At 41.8% G+C, this 18,817-nt stretch overlaps 1 protein-coding gene across 3 annotated transcripts in view; it reads right to left on the bottom strand.

Moving 5' to 3' along the window:
- Nucleotides 1-8,289: 8,289 nt before the first annotated feature.
- RHOBTB1 (Rho related BTB domain containing 1) overlaps nucleotides 8,290-18,817 on the bottom strand; it is a 54,021-nt gene continuing 43,493 nt past the window's right edge. For all 3 annotated transcript variants that reach the window (XM_081913615.1, XM_081913616.1, XM_081913617.1), the window contains 4 exons: nucleotides 12,917-13,067; nucleotides 12,119-12,207; nucleotides 10,926-11,031; nucleotides 8,290-8,803 (listed from right to left, as the gene is read on the bottom strand). In XM_081913615.1, the coding sequence (XP_081769741.1) occupies nucleotides 8,634-8,803; nucleotides 10,926-11,031; nucleotides 12,119-12,207; nucleotides 12,917-13,067 (516 nt within the window). In that variant the 3' untranslated portion in view covers nucleotides 8,290-8,633. The remainder of the gene's footprint in view (nucleotides 8,804-10,925; nucleotides 11,032-12,118; nucleotides 12,208-12,916; nucleotides 13,068-18,817) is intronic.

Raw genomic sequence — 18,817 nt, 5'->3', positions numbered from 1 at the left:
CTTGCTGAAGTAACTTGGTTGGGAACTAAGTGTTTATGTGCTACTAATTTCACGCATGGCTATATGGCAGTAACAAACCCTTCTTATGTTTAAGAAGGGTGGGGCACCTCCAACAGGTCTAGTTAGGCCTAGCAAAGGTCCTGATTTGACCTGTTTCCCACAAGCCAAGCCCATTTGCTGTCTTCAGTAAATGCTTGGTTGCCATGAATTTGAAGTCTGTTTGCATTGGAAACCACTTTCAGTGGGATGTCAAAACTCGTGGCTCTGAGCAGAATTATTGCAAAGGCAATGTGTCTCAGCAACCATCAGGTGATCGGCGCTGGTACATTGCCTTTAAAATTCACTTTGCAAGCGTGTTTTAATGAGACAACTTGTTCCTCATCTTGTGTGACCCTGAGGGTCAGAGAAAAAGAGTTTGATTCTTTCTTTTTTTAAAACCAAATCCATAAAACATGGTGTGGTAATTAAAATATATCTGTTTAATTGTAAGGGGATAGCAGTCTACATTGCTGAAGCAGTCCTGGCAGGGCCTGGCCAAAGCACTGGGTGCACTTTCTCCTTCCTTGACACTTGAGTAAGGACAGAGGCACCAGTTTGCCCCCAAGATGGGGCAGTACATGTCTTGCATGTGTGTCATCGCACACACAATGTCACACATCTCTCCCCATACCATGCAAGGCCAGTGCAGCCTTCCCTGATGGGCCCCCTCAACATTGGTGGGGCTGGGCCACCTTCAAACAAATATTGAGGGGTCCTAAGACATGTCTGCCCCCTAGAGTTGGTGCACCTGGTTCAGGATAGGATAGTGACCAGCTTTGTGATGTGAACAGAGGTGACCATTTTAAGGCCTGTAAATGTTGGAGCAGACAGCCTTATTTAAGCTCAGAAGGGATGTAGCTGGTCGTGACCAAACACTTTTTATATTGCCTGACATTTTCTTCCTGATAGTGCGTGCGCGCATATATATATGCATGCACTGAATTTCTCCCAGATCAGCACATTTGAGACAATAAGCTTTTTTTCTCCAGCTTGGAGGGGCCTACTTAGGCAGAGGAACGAGAGTAATAAGTGTCGCTCTGTATAATCCTCATTAGCTGCTACAGCTTAGAGAAGGAAATCCTCAGAGGGAATTCAGGATTTCACTTTTAAAAAGAAAGAGGGGAAAGATTTGCTTATGCAATAAAATCTGGCTTGTGCATAATATGACATACACAGAGTTGTGGTTTTTTTCTTCTTTTAAAAAGGAGAGGAGCTGCAAGAGTTAATCCTCACAGAACAAATGCTCAACCTAATAAAACAAAAAGCCTAACCCAAACCATTGGTTGGTGTGTGTTTTTTACTTTGGACATGGTTATAAGGTGCAAAGGAGGTCAAGGACACCAGTATCCATGCAGCAGGCATAAAACTCAGCAGATGCTGCTCGTCCCACTGCAGGTTTACAGGTGCGCAATCTAGGTCAGTTGCTCTGTTTGCTTTTTTTTGTGTACACACACACACTCCTGGCTGGATTAGGACATGGCTAGTGCTTTGGTACCGATATGCCACTTCTACTGTGCATGCAAAGGCTTTAACCCTTCTTACAGCTATTCATTTCAGTATCTCAAGTGTGTCTTACATTGCTCAGTTTTATAGAGTGTGTTAGTAAAGCTTGGTGCCACAGAGCATGCCGCAAGTACCCAATGTTTACTTGTGGCAAATAATATGTATGTGTGGCAAGGTTTTACAAAGCATGATTAGAAAAAGTGACAAAATCACCCAGTCAGTGAAATGTTGACAGGGAACACGCTAGGTACCTACCCACTGCCACAATGTTTGTAGCTGCAGCTCTATACCATACTGCAAGCAATGATCTGACAGGTGTAAAAAGTACAGCCATACCTCGGGTTACCGCCGCTTCAGGTTGCGTTTTTTTTTGGTTGCGGACTGCCGAAACCCGGAAGTACTGGAACGGGTTACTTCCGGGTTTCTTTCGGTGGTCGCGCAAACGCAGAAGCGCCGAATAGCAACCCGTGTGCGCGCAGTTGTGGGTTGCGAACGCTGTGGAATGCGAATGTGCATCCCACATGGATCATGTTCACAACCTAAGTGTCCACTGTACAGTGGTACCTCAGGTTACATACGCTTCAGGTTACAGACTCCGCTAACCCAGAAATAGTGCTTCAGGTTAAGAACTTTGCTTCAGGATGAGAACAGAAATCGTGCTCCGGCAGCACGGCGGCAGCAGGAGGCCCCATTAGCTAAAGTGGTGCTTCAGGTTAAGAATAGTTTCAGGTTAAGAACGGACCTCCGGAACAAATTAAGTACTTAACCCGAGGTACCACTGTAGTCTTTAGTATCTGAATCTGGATAAATATGGTTCTGAACAGGCAGCTTATCCTATTGCTTGAACAGCTCCGATGGAAAGGCTGGAGGTTGTATGGTGACATAGCTCCCTAGAGAGAGAGCAGCTTTGAAGACCTTGGGGGGCAAGTGACTGAATCCAAGCCAAGGTAAAAGCAAGAAGAGCCATAAGCAGGAGCTGTAGGTCAGTTCCCAAAATGAAGTATATGTACTGTGTATGCAATGAATATGCCAAATGACACCAGAGTTGGGGCTGCCCCAAGAGGAAGGACAAAATTCATCTTCCCATCCTTCCATGTACTGACTCCAACCAGGCTGGTGGCTGACTAGATAGCATTCAGCACATTTGAGAGCAGTAGTTTAGGGGAAGGCAAAGCAAGACTCCCAATACCTTTTTGCTATTCCCACCCACCCAAATCTTTACTGCTGCTTCATTCTGGTGTAGTCACATGGTGACAACAGCACAACCACACTTTTGCAAAAGCAAAAAAAAAAAAAAAAGCTAACTGGTTTTCTCTTTTGTGTGTGTGTGTGTGTGTGATATACAAGATAGAAGATATACCGGTACTTGTTTTTAGTAGCTATGATGCTATTGCACCCATAATAAAAGCCTTTATGCACTCACTGCAATATGCTTCCTTCACCTTGTTTCTTATCTGTTTTGGTGAAATTCATTCCCTTTTCTTCCGTGCTTCATGTTGGACCATTTAACTGGAGCATCATCGACAAGTTTGCCAAGGAATTTGATACTGTTTACCTCACTGTTTAGAAAACAAAATAAATTGTTCTCGTTCCTCAAGGTCCTTAGCAGATCAATGCTTTAATAATCAAAGACAACCAAGCAGACTCAGAAACCATCATGTTGCCCTAGTGCTGGGTGGTGGCAAGAGTGGTTAAGAACTTGCAGAAACCCATCAGCACTAGGCGGACACCAAGCAGAAGCACATCATCATGATAAAACACCTAACTCAGGCAGCATTTGTATGTTCATTCACTTGTTAAAGTGATTGAGAGCTTGGCAGCACTTTCGAAGAAGAGTGGGAGCTTGCTTGTCCTCCATGGTGAAGGAAATTGCAAACACTTCTGTTGCTGAGACACTTAAAAAGAAACCCATTCAATTAGTATTGGACAAGTTTCTATGTGTTCATAAAATAATGGCTGTTAGAAAGAAGCGAGCGAATTCACCTTTTTCTTTCCAAAAAGGCATTTTTAAACACATCTTTTGGCGACTTCCTTTATGGCTTGAAATGTAAGGAAGATTAACTTTGGCAATTTAAAAGCCTAGCTGTAAAAAGAAAAATTGCTGCTATATGGCTGCTATTTTTTAATGGGAGTTCCTACATGATGTTTGAAGAATGTCAGTAAAAAAACAAACACTTTAGAGACAAATACATAGTACGCTATAAAACTGCAACAAACCTGTCTGCTACTAGGAGTGAAATCTGTCCGCTTATCCAAAATGGAGGATGTTTCTTGTTGCTTTCTACTTTGTATCTGCCCATGCATGTCCACACACACAGTCTATAAAAACCACACGCAGCTGTTTTAAAATCAGAGGGAGCATGGAAAGCCATGGGTTTGCATTTTTATAGCAAGAAAAGCTGCCTATTCCTTTTCTCCATCAGTATGCATAATCTTGCAATGTTCTGCATTATGCTGAGGTGCAATTCTGCTGCATCACAGTCAAGCAGTGTTTGTGTGTGTGCATGTGTGTGTCAAGTGTTAACGTGGACAAAATTTTGTCCCGCTTTTCCGCATATTGTGCACAGAGCAAATACACTCGAGAAAGAGTGTTGTTCCTACCACTCCCCCCTTGTTTCCATGCATGTGGTCAAATGTGAAACCAGTAGATAGAACCTCATCTCGCCTAAAAGTAGATTTAAAGCAGGCTAGTGTGGTCTTGCTCCTCTGCCTGCTCACCAAATGTAGACTATCTAGGGAACAGGAGGGATCCTACCATTGCCATGTAAGGGTGAAATTGTTAGGTCCTGGAATGATGACAGTGAAGAGGTGGGCATAACCATTCTAGCAAAGTACAGGGGTAAAAAACAACCACCCCACACTGTTGTGAAAGCCAGGCTGGGAGACTGTAGAACTCTACAGTCAGAGCAAAACATCAGGCTGAGTCTGTCTTCTCTCAATAAAGCTTCAAGGACTCAGAGGTTCCTTGAACACAAAGGGACTGATGTTGGTGGGGAGAAAAATTATATAGGGAACAGCAATGGAACAGTTAATTTCACCGGTTCTGAATGAAAAGGACGATGTGCAAACTCTAGCTTGGTGTTCTTCTTCCCTGACCTGTTAAGAATAAACCCGCCCTGAAATATTCAACATGCAATACTTTCTGGCTATATATTTTGGGTGGAAAAAAGCATCTTAAAGGTAAGATTCTTTGTGATGATTTGAAACTAGACCAAATAACCAGGAAACATTTATAGCTAAACAATTTTTTTATTGAGGTTGTTTTTTTGTTTGTTTTTTGCAAAATAAAACAAAAAGAACCCCCCCCCCCCACCAAGATTAAAGGCCAAAGGCAGAATTAAACCAAATGAACCAGCCACTTGGTTACAGTAGCGGATAACTAATACAGCTGGTTATTATTGCATATACCCCTGGTTCATTTATGCATGTCCATGTCAGTTTGGCAAGATTACAATCATAGAGAAGCTTTGGTTTTGTAAAACTTTAGTAATAGTAATACTTATCAAAACATATAACCTGCTAATATAATTCAGGCTCAATCTACACAGAATGGCACAGGCCCATTTGTCTAAATCATGATCTGCCCCCAACCCATGCATATAGCAAGTATCAACTGCTGCACAGGTAAGGGGAGCTAAGCTCTCTCACCTTGTGCCGCCTGTGTACTTTGTCCCTTCTCTCTCTCCATAGGACCTCCCCCCCATCACTACCTAATATTGGATACAACAGGTTGCAGTTAGGGTACTCCTTTTGCTTTACAAAGGAGGCCCTCACGGACCCAGGCTTAAAATAGCAGGTCTGCTCCTTCCACATGAAATTCGAGCCTCAGCAATGGTGGTTTTGCTAATGATGAACCCACTACTGCTAACCATCAGTATATACCATCCAGCTTGCAGTCATTTTTCGCTTCATAGCCCTTTATCAGAGTGCAATGATACTCCTTTTGGGTAAATGGAGCTGGTCATTAATTTCTACACTGAAACATGTTTCTTACTGTCCTCGCCAGAGGTTCTGCCTTCATCTATCACCCAGAATCTGGATTATTTTGGAAAGTTGGGTGGGCTTTGCCACTTTTCCTGTCCTGAGCAACCTGGTTTGGACTCAAGGTTGGGTTAGTAAGAACAGAAAATGGGACAGCTCTTCTAAAGGGCATGTTGAGGTACCTGCAGGAGAGAACAAAGGAAACCAACAAAATGCAGTTGATAAGCTTGACTGGAGAACTATATGTATAGCACGAATATGCGACTCTTTGTTTTTCCTCTAAAGCTTCTGCCACTGCTCCCACCCCACCCCTGGCCTAAGCACAATGCTCATAGCTCTAACCACAACTACCTTCTGTGGCAAAGTTCAGAGCATGCTAAGATGCCACCTCTGTCCACACTGCCTGCGCATAGTGTTTACTCGCCTCCAGTCTGCAATACTCGCCTCCCAAATATTTATTTCCCTCCCTACTTCTCCATATTAATTGGTGGCCAATGTGTGGGTTAGGAAACTCCCAGCATGCTGCTCTTCCACATGGTTGGAAACAGCTGGGGCACCAAAGCAATGTCTAGGCTAGGTCTCAAACACTTCACACACAAAATGAAATGCCACCACATAAGATGTAGTAGTGCATTTACTATTGAACATTAGCATCACTGCCAGTGGGGCTATTGCCAAAGATAAGGGAAGGAAAGTGATGGGACAGGCTTCAAACCAAAACTGGTGTGAGTGGAAAACAATTTTAGGAGTCCATCGTTTAGGTGCATAAACCAAGGCAGGTGGGGAGAGGAATCAGTTGCTGGCTGTGAATGTTCCCCTGCTTGAAAGGCAGTCTTTAAAAGCTCTCTTATGCTATCCTTCCCCCAGGTAGCTCAGAGGACAGAGATCATAGAATCATAGGATTGTTTAGTTGAAAGGGACCCTGAGGATCATCTAGTCCAACCCCCTGCAATGCAGCTGTCCTGGACAGGGATCAAACCTGCAACCTTGGTGTTATCAGCACCACACTCTAACCAACTGAGCTATCCAGTTGCTATGCATCCAAATGGAGTGCATGTTGCATTTTATCCCCGCAGCAACTCTGTAAGGTAGGTTAGGCTGAGAGAGAGAGAGAGAGAGAGAGAGAGATGGCTGCAAGGTCATAGAAGTAAGCTTCACAGCTGAACAGGGATTTGACCTCAAGCCTCCTAAGTCCAGCACATCACCCATTACACTACACTGGCTCTTTTGGAAAGGAATTATCTAGTTTACTGCTAAGACCTGATGCAGAAAAGCCTCAAAGCATTGTAAGCTTGGTGTGGGGCTGTGCATGCATTATTAAAACAAAAAAAGTTTTCTGTCATTTCTCTTTTCTCTCTCTCTTTTTTTACTTCATTAGTTCTAGATATAATTTTATTGTATTGTGAAAACTTTTAATAAAAATTTCTGGGGAAAAGGGAGCTTTTCCTGGGATATCTTTTGCAGCATATTTAAAAAGGCAAGACACACTTGTACACCTTACTGACATGACAGCAGCCATGGGTAATGGGCTTCTCCATATAAGCCTGACTGTTGGTGGCTGCAAAAACCCTTCTTTTGTTACAGGTGGCACAGTTGTGGTGTATCCACCACAGACATCTGGGGTGCGAACTCTATACCTGGGTGGACCAGCTCAAAGTGCATTGATGCCTGATGATGCACATGGAACATCTTACAGAGGCAAGCAGTTTGCCCACGCTGCCATCATGTCTGTTTCGGTGCTCGGAGATTATTTGGGCCAGAATACCATTGATAGTGAATAGGTGGGTGGGTCGCTCCTATATGAATATAACGGAAGGGATCAACTTATCTCCACAGCCCTTACTTAACATGTGGATATTCAACAAGCAAGCAAACAGTTTTAAATATACAGATATTTCTTTAAAAGGCGTAGACAACTATAAAGAAACAAACCAAGTAATTAATTAAAAGTCTTACTGCCTTTAGGTTTAGGTCCCTAGGAAATCTGCAGTGGATAAAGACATAAGCGTAATGAGGTCTTCTAATTATTTTAAAATGGTCCTTTTGAAAATAAAGACATTGAAAGCCATGGAACACATAAAAGAGGAAGTATTAAATTTCACACGGCTGTTGCATTCTTCCCTTACATGGCAAATACTGGAAATACATCGGGTGCAGCTGAAAAGGTAAATTACACTTCATATTCTTCAGCTGGAGAAAAAAAGATATAAATTCTGTATAACTTTGTTGTCACTGGATCATGTTACATCCCATTACTTCAGAAAGAATAAGGATCTAATTGTTGTGAATACATAGTGTTTGAAAAGAATTGGGAGTGGGGGGTGGGGGGTGGGAAGCCAGTTGCCTAGCAAGAGTTGGTTTGTTGCTAGGATGGCAATTTAAGCCAGGGAGGTTTGTCAGAGATGTTCATCATATTTCATTGTACTTGCAAGAGGGGAAACAAAAGAAACATAGTCTAAATCAAAGAGTTCCACAATAACTGTGGTCTGTGAAAGAACAATGCTGAAATAAAGACCTTCACATACATTAAAAAGGTAAAGGTACCCCTGCCCGTACGGGCCAGTCTTGCCAGACTCTAGGGTTGTGCGCTCATCTCACTCTATAGGCCGGGAGCCAGCGCTGTCCGCAGACACTTCCGGGTCACGTGGCCAGCGTGACAAACTGCATCTGGCGAGCCAGCGCAGCACAAAATACTGTCCACTTTGGAGATTGAAATATTAATTGCTGGGATTTGTTGTCGGTTTGTATAAAAAAAGAAAGAAAAAGAAAACCAATACTGATTTTATACAGTATTTTAGCTTATAAACAAACAAACAAACAAACGTTTGACATTTTAAGGAGCAGTTTCACACCCACTTCAGGTGAGCTTGTGCTTGTTGACCGTAGAGATGATAAATGCACACAGGTGGAATAAAAACAAGTGCCCCAAACATCTTCTGCACAACCCACCAGAAACTTCGGTGGAAGCACCATTGAAATGAACTCCCATTTACATCAATGGCATCTGGTACAAGAATGGTTCTCAGTGGACTGAGGTGCTCTCCTTCATGATAAGACTTCCTCTAAAGAAATGTTCTCCAAGCCACTCTATTGGTTTGCCTCTCCTTTTCTCAGACAACAACTGTGGAGGAATTCCAGAAGCACCACTTTCGTTTTGAATGATGTTTATTCAGTGCAATGTCTTCCTTTTCTCTTTCCTTTTTAACACGCTGGAAATGATCTTCTTCTTTAAGGTACCATACAGGAGGCCAGCGGTGCCTCTCAAAATATTCCTGATTATCTGTATTAAAAACAGCAACAAAGAAGTCCCCAAATAACTAATGAATTCTGTAACTAGGACAACATTTTAATTCTGCTAATAGTTAGAAATTAGTTTTTATGGCATCAAGACAGTTAAGAAAAGTAGTTACTTAGAGCTATGTTGGATACAACCCAGTATATCCAGGACTGTTACTTCTACATACCAGAATCTGAAATCTTGTGCAAAAATCCAGGAAAATCTCAGGCTTTATTTTTCAAACAAATATGTCATGTTTCTAGTTCTCATGGTACATGACTGATTATATGTGTAATTGCAAATCTGTGATGGAGAACTAAGCTCTCCTCTCTCTAGTTTTGCATTTTCAGATAATAAAGAAACTGAAAAAGACACCTGTATTTACAAAACAACATAAAATGCTAGAATACAATAGCTTTAAAAATAGAAATTCGAACTCTGCAACGATAAGAGATGCTGCAGAAATAAAAGAAGTACACACACAACAGCAATATATAATAGCTCTGTTCTGATGTCAGACAAATTGTGAGACAAGTCTGATTTTTTTAAAAAATAAATGGTGAATTTTAGCGCAGCAAAAAATAAAAAATCCTCTTAGGAGGTGATACATGGGCTAAGGAACCCATGTGTGAAGTGACATGTGTGAAGAATCTAATGTCAACCTGTGATCCATAACCCCAGATATTACCAGATAAATATAAGGGATTATTGAGCCTATGCATGCATATAATGCTTTGATGTTACATCCAGTAAGTGGAAGTGAGATGGTTCCAGAGGCAGCCACCCCTCAGGGAATGATGGCCAGGTATAATTCTGCTGCCACACTGAATAAGCTTCTAGGCAGGTTTCCTGATGTTTAAACAGTACTATCAATATTTATAATGCAAAGTATTAATGATCAAATAAAAAAGAGGAAGTTCAAAACAAATCCAGTGCATATCAATATTTCCCCCCTAGCTAATGGAGCAAAACCAATTCCTTTCAAATCCATAGGCTAGGCTAAGTAGAAAGCAATATTATTCTCATGTAACTACTACTACATGGTGAGGAGAGCAATGCTATCAATGAAATTCACATGCATCTCAATCTCTAGTAAATGGATAGGCAAACTAAGGCCCTGGGGCCAGATCCAGCCCAATCACCTTCTAAATCTGGCCCGCGGACGGTCCGGGAATCAGCGTGTTTTTACATGAGTAGAATGTGTGCTTTTATTTAAAATGCATCTCTGGGTTATTTGTGGGGCATAGGAATTCGTTCATCCCCCCACCCCAAATATAGTCCTGCTCCCCACAAGGTCTGAGAGACAGTGGACCGGCCCCCTGCTGAAGAAGTTTGCTAACCCCTGACAAGTAGGGTTGTCTTTTGAAGCCATATCCATAACGTCTTTTGTGAAAGCCACAAAGACCATCAAGTAACAAAAGTTTGGGATTTCAGGCCAAAGTTTAACTAATTGTAAACACATCCCCAAATTAATATATGCTTGTCTGCCCTTTCTTAAACCTCTGTTCCATCTCTGACAAACTTCACCTCCGATTCACTTCCTGCCGTCATTCACTTTTTGCAACCTTCCAACTTGAATTCAAACTTTGGTCAATTCAGCCAGGCCTAGATTATCTTAAAACCAAAGGATCACACACGGCAGCAGGATGCCTAATACAGGTAAACAGAACTCTGGGCATGGCTCCTGATGCAGGGAAAGATATGGTAGATGCAGCTCCTACCTGTTGCCTCCTGGCCTTTATGCTTGGTCCCTATCTCACCTAATGTGGTGAGAAGGATTTCATGTTAAAGGTGGGGTGTGCGTAAAAATGAATGGGCATAAGATGTTGAGGTTGCTCCTGCTGTTTCCCACTGCACGGGAAGATTTCAAGGTGTCCTGTGTCTGAATAATTAGATGACAACACCATAGAGACTCCCTTCCCTTCCCATTGTTCTCTGCCAACCCAAACCTTGCCAAAAGCTCAATGAAAACCTCGGTCTTGGGAGCCAAATGAAATAATGCAAAAATGCATGTATGAGCATGTAAATTTACTTGATTTGTAGCCCCCCCATCCTTAGAATAAAGAGAAGGCAGATGTACAAAGGTTGGAAGAAAAGGTGGAGAAAGCTTGCTAAACGGCCTTACCAGGAGATTTAGTTTTGATTTCCTTTCGGAATTTGGAACAAACACTGTTGTAGTTGGTGCAGATATAGTGCAAGCACCAAGCCGCCAGCTGGTTAGCGTTGTGGAACTGGAAAAGAAGTGAACCGAATTTATATTCTGTAGAGTTAACAGTCAGTATGTGGAACAATTCTGAAGTTAAAGGCAAGGGAGAATTACTCAGGGATTGAGACATCACAGTGGCACGTGACAAAAACTGACAAAGCCACAGATACAGTACTATGGAACCAGCAGGGCTGAAAATCAAAAGTGCAACAGCACCCCCCTCCAAAAAAAAGTTGGGATCCAGAGCAGAGCTAACTACTTTGATTCAAGGTTGCAGATGGATTCACAATCAGAAATTAATTGAAAAAGCTGCTGGGGAAGGGCTGAAGCTGAGTGACAGAACATCTGCCTTGCAAGCAAAATGTCTCAGGCATCTTCAGGTAAGACTGGGAGAGACCCTGGTCTGAAATCCTGGTCACTGCCAGTCACAGTAGGCCTTACAGACCAGTGACCTGACTGTAGAATGTAACGTTCCACACTTAGGTAGGAACAATCAGATGCACAAATATAGAATGTGGGACATCTGGCTTGACAACAGCACCTGTGAAAAGGATCCTGGGGTCTTAGTTAGACCATAATCTTTACATGAATAAAGGGTGTGATGCAGCGCCTTCCAACTCCACAATTCTATGATACCATGACTCAGTGTTAAGGCAGATTCTTATGATTCCAGCTTGTCAATGAAAATAAAGTACCAAGGCAGCAGACCGCCAGGAACCCCATGGTATTTATTCAGTGTTTGTCGGTCTCCCAAGACAAAATTTTAGGAGAGAGGGAAATGCATGAGTGTGCATTTGTAGGGGTGAATCAGTGGGCAGGGAAAGAGTTAAGCACCACTCTCATTCTCTCCTATGGATGCCCCACCCCTGCATTATCTCAGCAAACACAGGTTTGGGAACATGTGTCACCTAAGATGATGTACTGACTTTATAAAGAAATAGCAGGTCGGTGGGAAGGTATCAATTCCCAGTAACCATGGTTATCATCACAGAGGCTTTCTAAAAATTGAAATATTCTTTTGATCCTTGGGAAACCTTCCAAGCATTATACATTCATCATCAGGAAGTTCCTCCCCTCCCCCCATGTGTCCACAGATAATATATTATACTAACCTGGGCTATTTCCAAATCGTACAGCACATCTCCATCTATGCTAACACCACTCACTGATGTTTTGGTAAGCTCCTGCACAGCATGCTGCTCTGTTGGGGTTGAAGAGAAACACAAACCAGTTTACTGTGCAGAATAAATCTAGCTCCCTCCAGCCCCTGTTTTAACTGCCTTTCATCCACTGCAAGACTGCCCAAGGAAAAACAATACTACTATCTGGGCTGACATAGATTTCTTTTTTTAAAGTCATGGAACAATCTTGCTTCCAGCCACTTCTCTTTGAAACAATTGGAGGGCGGGGGTGGTGGTGGGGTGGAATAAGCATTGGAATTAACTATCATCATATCACTAACAAAATAATTAACCATCAGATTAGAGCAGTAAAAGTAACTTGGACTGCTCTTTTATGCAATACTTGCTTGAACTGGATTAATTTAAAATTGCCCAAGCTCCATTATTAGACCCTTAAAACAGGAATTTGCAATGGAAACTTTAGTGTTCATGCTCTTTCAATTAAGAGTAATCAAGTTGCCTAATGGGCATTATGAATTGCAGACACTTATTTGTGTTTTGTCGCTTAAGCGTACACAAGAATGTGGGCTAAATTAACTCAGCACAGAAAAAGAGTGGAGGAAGCAATTATGTTTTTCTAACTGAAAATATGTACTGCAGTTTGATTTTAGGAAGAAACACTGCATGTCTGTTTTTGCCAGAGATTGTGGGGAAAAAACAACAGCTGACAATTTCAACATCATTGGCAGGAAGCTGAAGGCGACACCTGTAAAAAGAGAGAAACCTTACCTGCAAGCGCAACCAAGTGTGGGAGGCAAAATCTGTTTGCCAGTGCAATTAATTCAAGCGTATCCAACTCCTGACTGGATGATAGCTGCTTGGTGTACAGATAATCCAGAACTGCTTGCATGGAAGTCTTGTTTATATTGGGAAGAACAACCTGAGGGAGGGGTGGGGGGGGAAGGTATTTTTAATACACTCAGAGCTGGGAGATGATCTACTCAAGGATAAAACACTTGGGCCATATGGCTGTTGCTATTTCCCCCCAAATGCAACTCTGCAATACTTTTATAAAACCAGAGAATGAAGTTGAAAACAAGAACATCTTGTTGCAGAATAATTTTATTATTTATACCCCACTCATCTGACTGGGCTGCCCCAGCAACTCTGGGCAGCTTCCAACTTATATAAAAACATAAAAAACATTAAACATAACAAAATCCCTATGCAGGGCTGCCTTCAGATGTCTTCTAGAGGTTGTATGGTTACTTATCTCCTTAGCACAAGGGGGCCACATAACTCCATACCCTCCAACATTTCTCCAATGAAAATAGGGATGTCCTAAGGAAAAATGTGACTTCCCGGGGTCAAATCAGAAACCAAGACGGCTTCTATATCTGGGACTGTCCCTGGAAAATAGGGACACTTGAAGGATCTGTAAGAGGCCCTCATAGTAAGACAAATGAACAGTAACCAAACTTCCGTCATAAAAGCACTGCTCAGCTTCTGTGTTGTTAAACTAAAAAAGAACAGCAGACATTTTATTTTCAGCAGGTCATCACCATCTGTTTTGCACAGCAATGTATCAAGTGGGAATGTCCTTGCAGATGGGGTAGTTCAAATTGGATACTGAACTATTTGTACACCGGTTTCCATTCTGGGCAGCTGTTTTGCTAATGTCTTGTAAAGGACCAAGTTGGCATAGATTGACCCCTTAGGATGAAGGCTCTCCACAAAGAGCTGCAGGTTAAGCCATGGACAACAAAATCTTCCCCAACAAAATCAAAGAACTTAAAAGTGCTTAACTTCAGCTTGATCGTGCACATGTGTTTGTGCATGCACACATGCACACACAAGCAAGGATCAATGTACATCCATCATGAGCCAAACGCCTGAAGGGGGGAAAAAACCCTACATATATCAGGTGAAGAAAAATAATAGGCACAATATACACAATGTCAAGGGCACTTCACATTGTCATTTTTGGACTTTGCCTCTGCATTAGCTCATTCTTGTTCTTAATATAAACACCGAGCAGCTAAAAATAATTCAGAGATGCTCTCTGGGCTGCTGATTATTTTTCAGCACCTAGCAGTATTACCTTTCCTAGGACAATTGCTTTCAGTAACTCCGTGTTTGCTGCTACAAACAATCCCTTAGCGCTTCCAACAACTTTCTTTCCCCAATAAAAAGTGATTATGGCTATGGGATGAGAGCAGTAATGCAGAAAGAGGCCAACCTAGTACCCTAATGGTATAAATATAGCAGTGTTTTCCAAACTTCCGATACTTGAGACACATCAGTTTTTCTGAATTAAACTTGCAGACACACTTCGCTCCAGGTCTGGAAGAAAGTGCATAAGTGCATCTGGAAATCTCTTTTAAAAAGCAGAGTGGTCCTCTGCACCAGGACAAACTGAGTCACCCTACTATAGCACAACATTGAAGCACACTGGAATTACCTGCCCCTACAGAAAGAAAGGAAGCCTCAGAGCACTCTCTAATTCATTCATTAAATTCCTCACAGAACTCCAACAAGGTCTCATTAAATTACAGAAAGGTGGTGCAGCACATGCTCTGAAATATATGTTTGGGGCTTTAAAAAGGGTGTGTTGTTGTTGTTGTTGTTGTTTTAAGGATAATATGTGGGTCTGTCCCAACTGATCAAGCCTATCCAGCTGCTCCTCGTGGCTGAACTTGACAAATAGGCAACATGGTACCCCTGAATATCTGCCATCCTCCTTGACCACCCAAAGGCACCATTCACGAGATACCTGGGTATCCCTTACAGCTCACAGGGACCACCTATTCACTAATGAGAAGTGCTTGCATTGGTTAATCAGCACTGTTGTTGTTTTCTTTGACATACCTTCCCATTCTTCCTTTCTCCCTTATATCCTGCCATTATTGATTTTTTAAAAATCTTTGTTCTATTTGGAGTTGTATTTTGGAATGACTTAGTGACATTCTTAAGGGACTGTTGCTCCATCTCCTATGCCTTCCTATGAACTAAGGCACTTGGGGTTCAGATGCACACATTTTTGTGAAAATGTGAGGAAAGCAAGTTGCCCTTGCCCAGGGTGATGAGAAAGCTCTCCCTGCTGGATAATTGGCTTGGAGCTCTCTAGCCAGAATGAAAAGCAGATGTGGTGGCACCAATATACCAGAAAGCTGGACTCCTGTACAACTGGCATATCTCATAAGGCAGGGGCAAGCATAGCTTCTCTACAATTATTTTTAAAAAATGTGGCCCATCAGGGAAGATGTAGGTAGGGGTATAAAAAGATCAGAGAGATGCAGGTGTCATAGGTCAGGCCTACATGCAAGTGTCTGCTACAAACTTTGGTTGGGTTCACATTGTTGACTGGTGAAGAGAAGTCATAGAATCATGGAATCATAGAATTGTAGAGTTGGATATCCTGGGGGACATCCAGTCCAACTGCCTGCAATGCAGGAATCTCAACTAGATCATCCATGAGAGATTGCCATCTAAGCTCTGCTTAAAACATCCAAGAAAGGAGAATCCATCCCCTTATCAGGGACTGCGTTCCACTGTTGAACAACTCTGACCATTAGAAAGTTCTTCCTCATGTCAGAATCTTCTTCCTTGTAACGTGAATCCTTTGGTTTGGATCCTAGCCTCTGGAGCAGGAGAAAAGATGCTTGTTCCATCCTCCATGTGACAGGCCTTTAGATATTTGAAGATGGCTATTATATCTCCTCTCAGTCTCCTCTTTACCAGGCTAAACCTACCCCATTCCCTCAACTGTTCCTCATAGCTTTTCTTTATTACAGTTTTCCTCAAAAAAAAAGTGGGGGCATGATCAAATGTGAGAGGGAGTGGTCCTACTGATGTGTGGTTAAAGGACTGAGCTATGAAGACCAAGACCAACAGCTTCCTTTAAAATATTTTGCACTGCTGAGGTACAATTACTATGTACTTTCTGGCAGGAAAATAGGCTTTAAACATCATCATCAAGATGTGGTCAATCCCAGCCTCCACCTTTTCTATAACATGTTAAATGGCCCTGAATGTCAAAGAGCACAAATTTCTGAAGAATCAGAATAAACCCTATGTTCATCACAGGATTAATTTCAAATTGTATTCTCAGGAAGTAGATAAAACTTTCATTGCAACCCAAAAGGCCTAGCAAAACCTGATTAACTCTGGTTATTTTGTCTTACCTTCGCAGCTAAATGTAATTAAAAATGTAATTCCTAAGGCTATATTTGTTAAAAAATATTCAAATACTTTCCCTGTACTTCAGCATTTTTTGTGCATGCAAACAGTTTTCAGGGAAGAGTCATCCAGTCTCTTCCTCACCCGCCCTGTAAACTCTGTGAGACTCAGAAAGAAACAGTGAGGAATAAGAAGCAACCTTGTTCAAATTTCAGTGTGGGAGTTGTGCCAACTACTTCTCGCTAGCGTCCTCCCATTTCATCAGTATGTATTGCTGCTCTCAATTCCAGCGTTGAACAAGAAGAGAGGCATATCCAGAATTACATGGCCAAAACAAAGACTGCCAAAGAAGGAAGTCTTGACTCGCAAGTAGGGAATCTGTCAGTTTCAGTTTCTTCCAGTTTCCAAACTTAAGTTCAGTTCTTCACATCAGATTGTGATTTTAAAAATTAAAAAGTTCTGCCCAATAATTCATCAGCATTTTAGTGCAAATCTCTCCTAATATACACAATTTTTAATATCCAATTTTGTACAATGTACACATTTTTGGAAGGCAATGCTGCCTTATATAATGCATTTTTGTGCGTTATTTTTTCATAAATGTATGCATTTTTATGCACACTTTACCTCAGTAAGTACATTTTTTGTAAACATTAGTTGGCTGCACAAGTGCGCTGTAACATTCAGAGAAGTGCAAATTTTAAAAGATGTCTGTTTCCTGGTTTGTGTATTGTTTCCAAAGTGTGAATTTGGTAGATTTGCCTTTAAATGTGTTTCCAAAGTGTGAATTTGGTAAATTTGCCTTTAAATGTGAACTCAATTAAATTTCTTCCACATCTATACTTGCAAGCTTTGACTGTTTTTTGTTTTGTTTTTTCAATTGAAAAGAGTTAAGTACATGCTTGCACACAGCTTCCTTTATAGGTGAGCAGCTATAAAGAAGCAACAGCCCTCCCAAGAAACAATATAATACAGCTCCACTGTCAAATAAACAAGGTATAGGCTACAGAGCCTTCAGCATTATTCTGACTGCAAGGGGATGGGTTGCCATTTTGCCTCATGTCCTTGACAGGCACATGCAAATCTAGTGTCAGCATGAAGCAACCTTGGGTTCCTGTCACGGCACCAACAGGGCACACCTCACGGAAACTTGCCTCTTCAAAGCTTTCACCCTGGAAGATTTCTCTTTAGTGGCCACCATTGTGTTTTCCCCACAGTGAACTGGTACTACATCAGAGTGGGGATTGAAGAGGTGGGATGATGGGTGCCAGGAAAAACAACAACATGGCTCTCAGAAGCTTTGCCATCTCCTACAGCTAAAAACGAAACAAGAAAAGCCCACAACTGTGCCATAGTGTGAAATAAGTTCTCCATGAATCTCAAGCGGGCCAACCCATATGGATGGAAGGAGGTCCAAATAGGGTACTTTGCCAAGAGCACCCTCAAACATGGGTAAAATCTGCACACATAGAAAAACCGTTCTGAAAATTCTTTTTTTTAAAGTGTTTTTAAAAATACATTGAATTTTCCATAAGGCTCACCATCGCCATCTACTGTCACATTGTATATTGCACTTAAAGCACAGTTAAACGTTTTATTTGAAGCTGTATAGCTGAGGCCCCAGAGCCAGTCCTAGGAACATTAAAAGTTAGGGTGGAGCTCCCCTTCCCGCTTTGGACATCCTCAGTTAAGTGCAACTATATTCAGCACGCCTCAGGGAAACCCTGAGCCACCTTAAAGTAAACGCTGGAGGCATTGCTGCCAAGTGGAAGCTCGTGGATTTCTTGACAGGGAGTGGAGCTAACAGCTAGGCACTGAACAGGAGGCAAACTAATACTAGTCAATCTCCAAAGCCACACAATATACCTATGAAAGCAACCCACAGGTGTTCCAGAGGCATTTTGAGCAGGAGCTGTTCTTGGGGGTTGGCTAGCAAAAGTAACTATTGCAAAAAGTGCAGCAACCATCACCTTGTTTTCCTCCAGTGAAATTTAGCTAATATGATGCTAAATAAATGCAGAATCCATTCAAGCTCAGTTGCAAAATAATAATAGTAACGTTTGGAATCCACTGTTCTAAAAAGACAAGTGTGGTTTCTAGCTGCCACTAGGGGAGGGCAAAGACCCACCATCTCTCACAGAGGCTTAGATTTAGGTGGATTAAATTTGAAAACTGGAGATATTTTCGTTGGTGTCTGTTGCAAGGACTAAGTGTGAATGCATGAGTTATTGCTGCAAATAACCTGTTCTCCCTGCAGAATTTCAAAACAATAAATAAATTAGAAGCAGCTCATTATATTTATGTCAAATTGCCTCAGTCTCTACGTGCAATACACATCTTGGAACCAACTACTTCCCCGTACATTTCCATGGCTGCGCTTGTACTTTTGAACTTAAAGATCTCAGTTGCGGTGCTTTATGTGCTTCAGAAATCCAAGTCTTTGCAATTAATATTTTAAGGTTACCAAGAAGAACACGAGCTATTAGGGTTTATAATTAGGAAGCAGATTGT

Source organism: Podarcis melisellensis (genome assembly GCF_964234715.1).
Source record: "Podarcis melisellensis genome assembly, chromosome: 5".
Lineage (NCBI taxonomy): Eukaryota > Metazoa > Chordata > Lepidosauria > Squamata > Lacertidae > Podarcis > Podarcis melisellensis.
The sequence above is the reverse complement of the archived record's forward strand: the minus strand, read 5'-3'. Positions and strand labels throughout refer to the sequence as shown.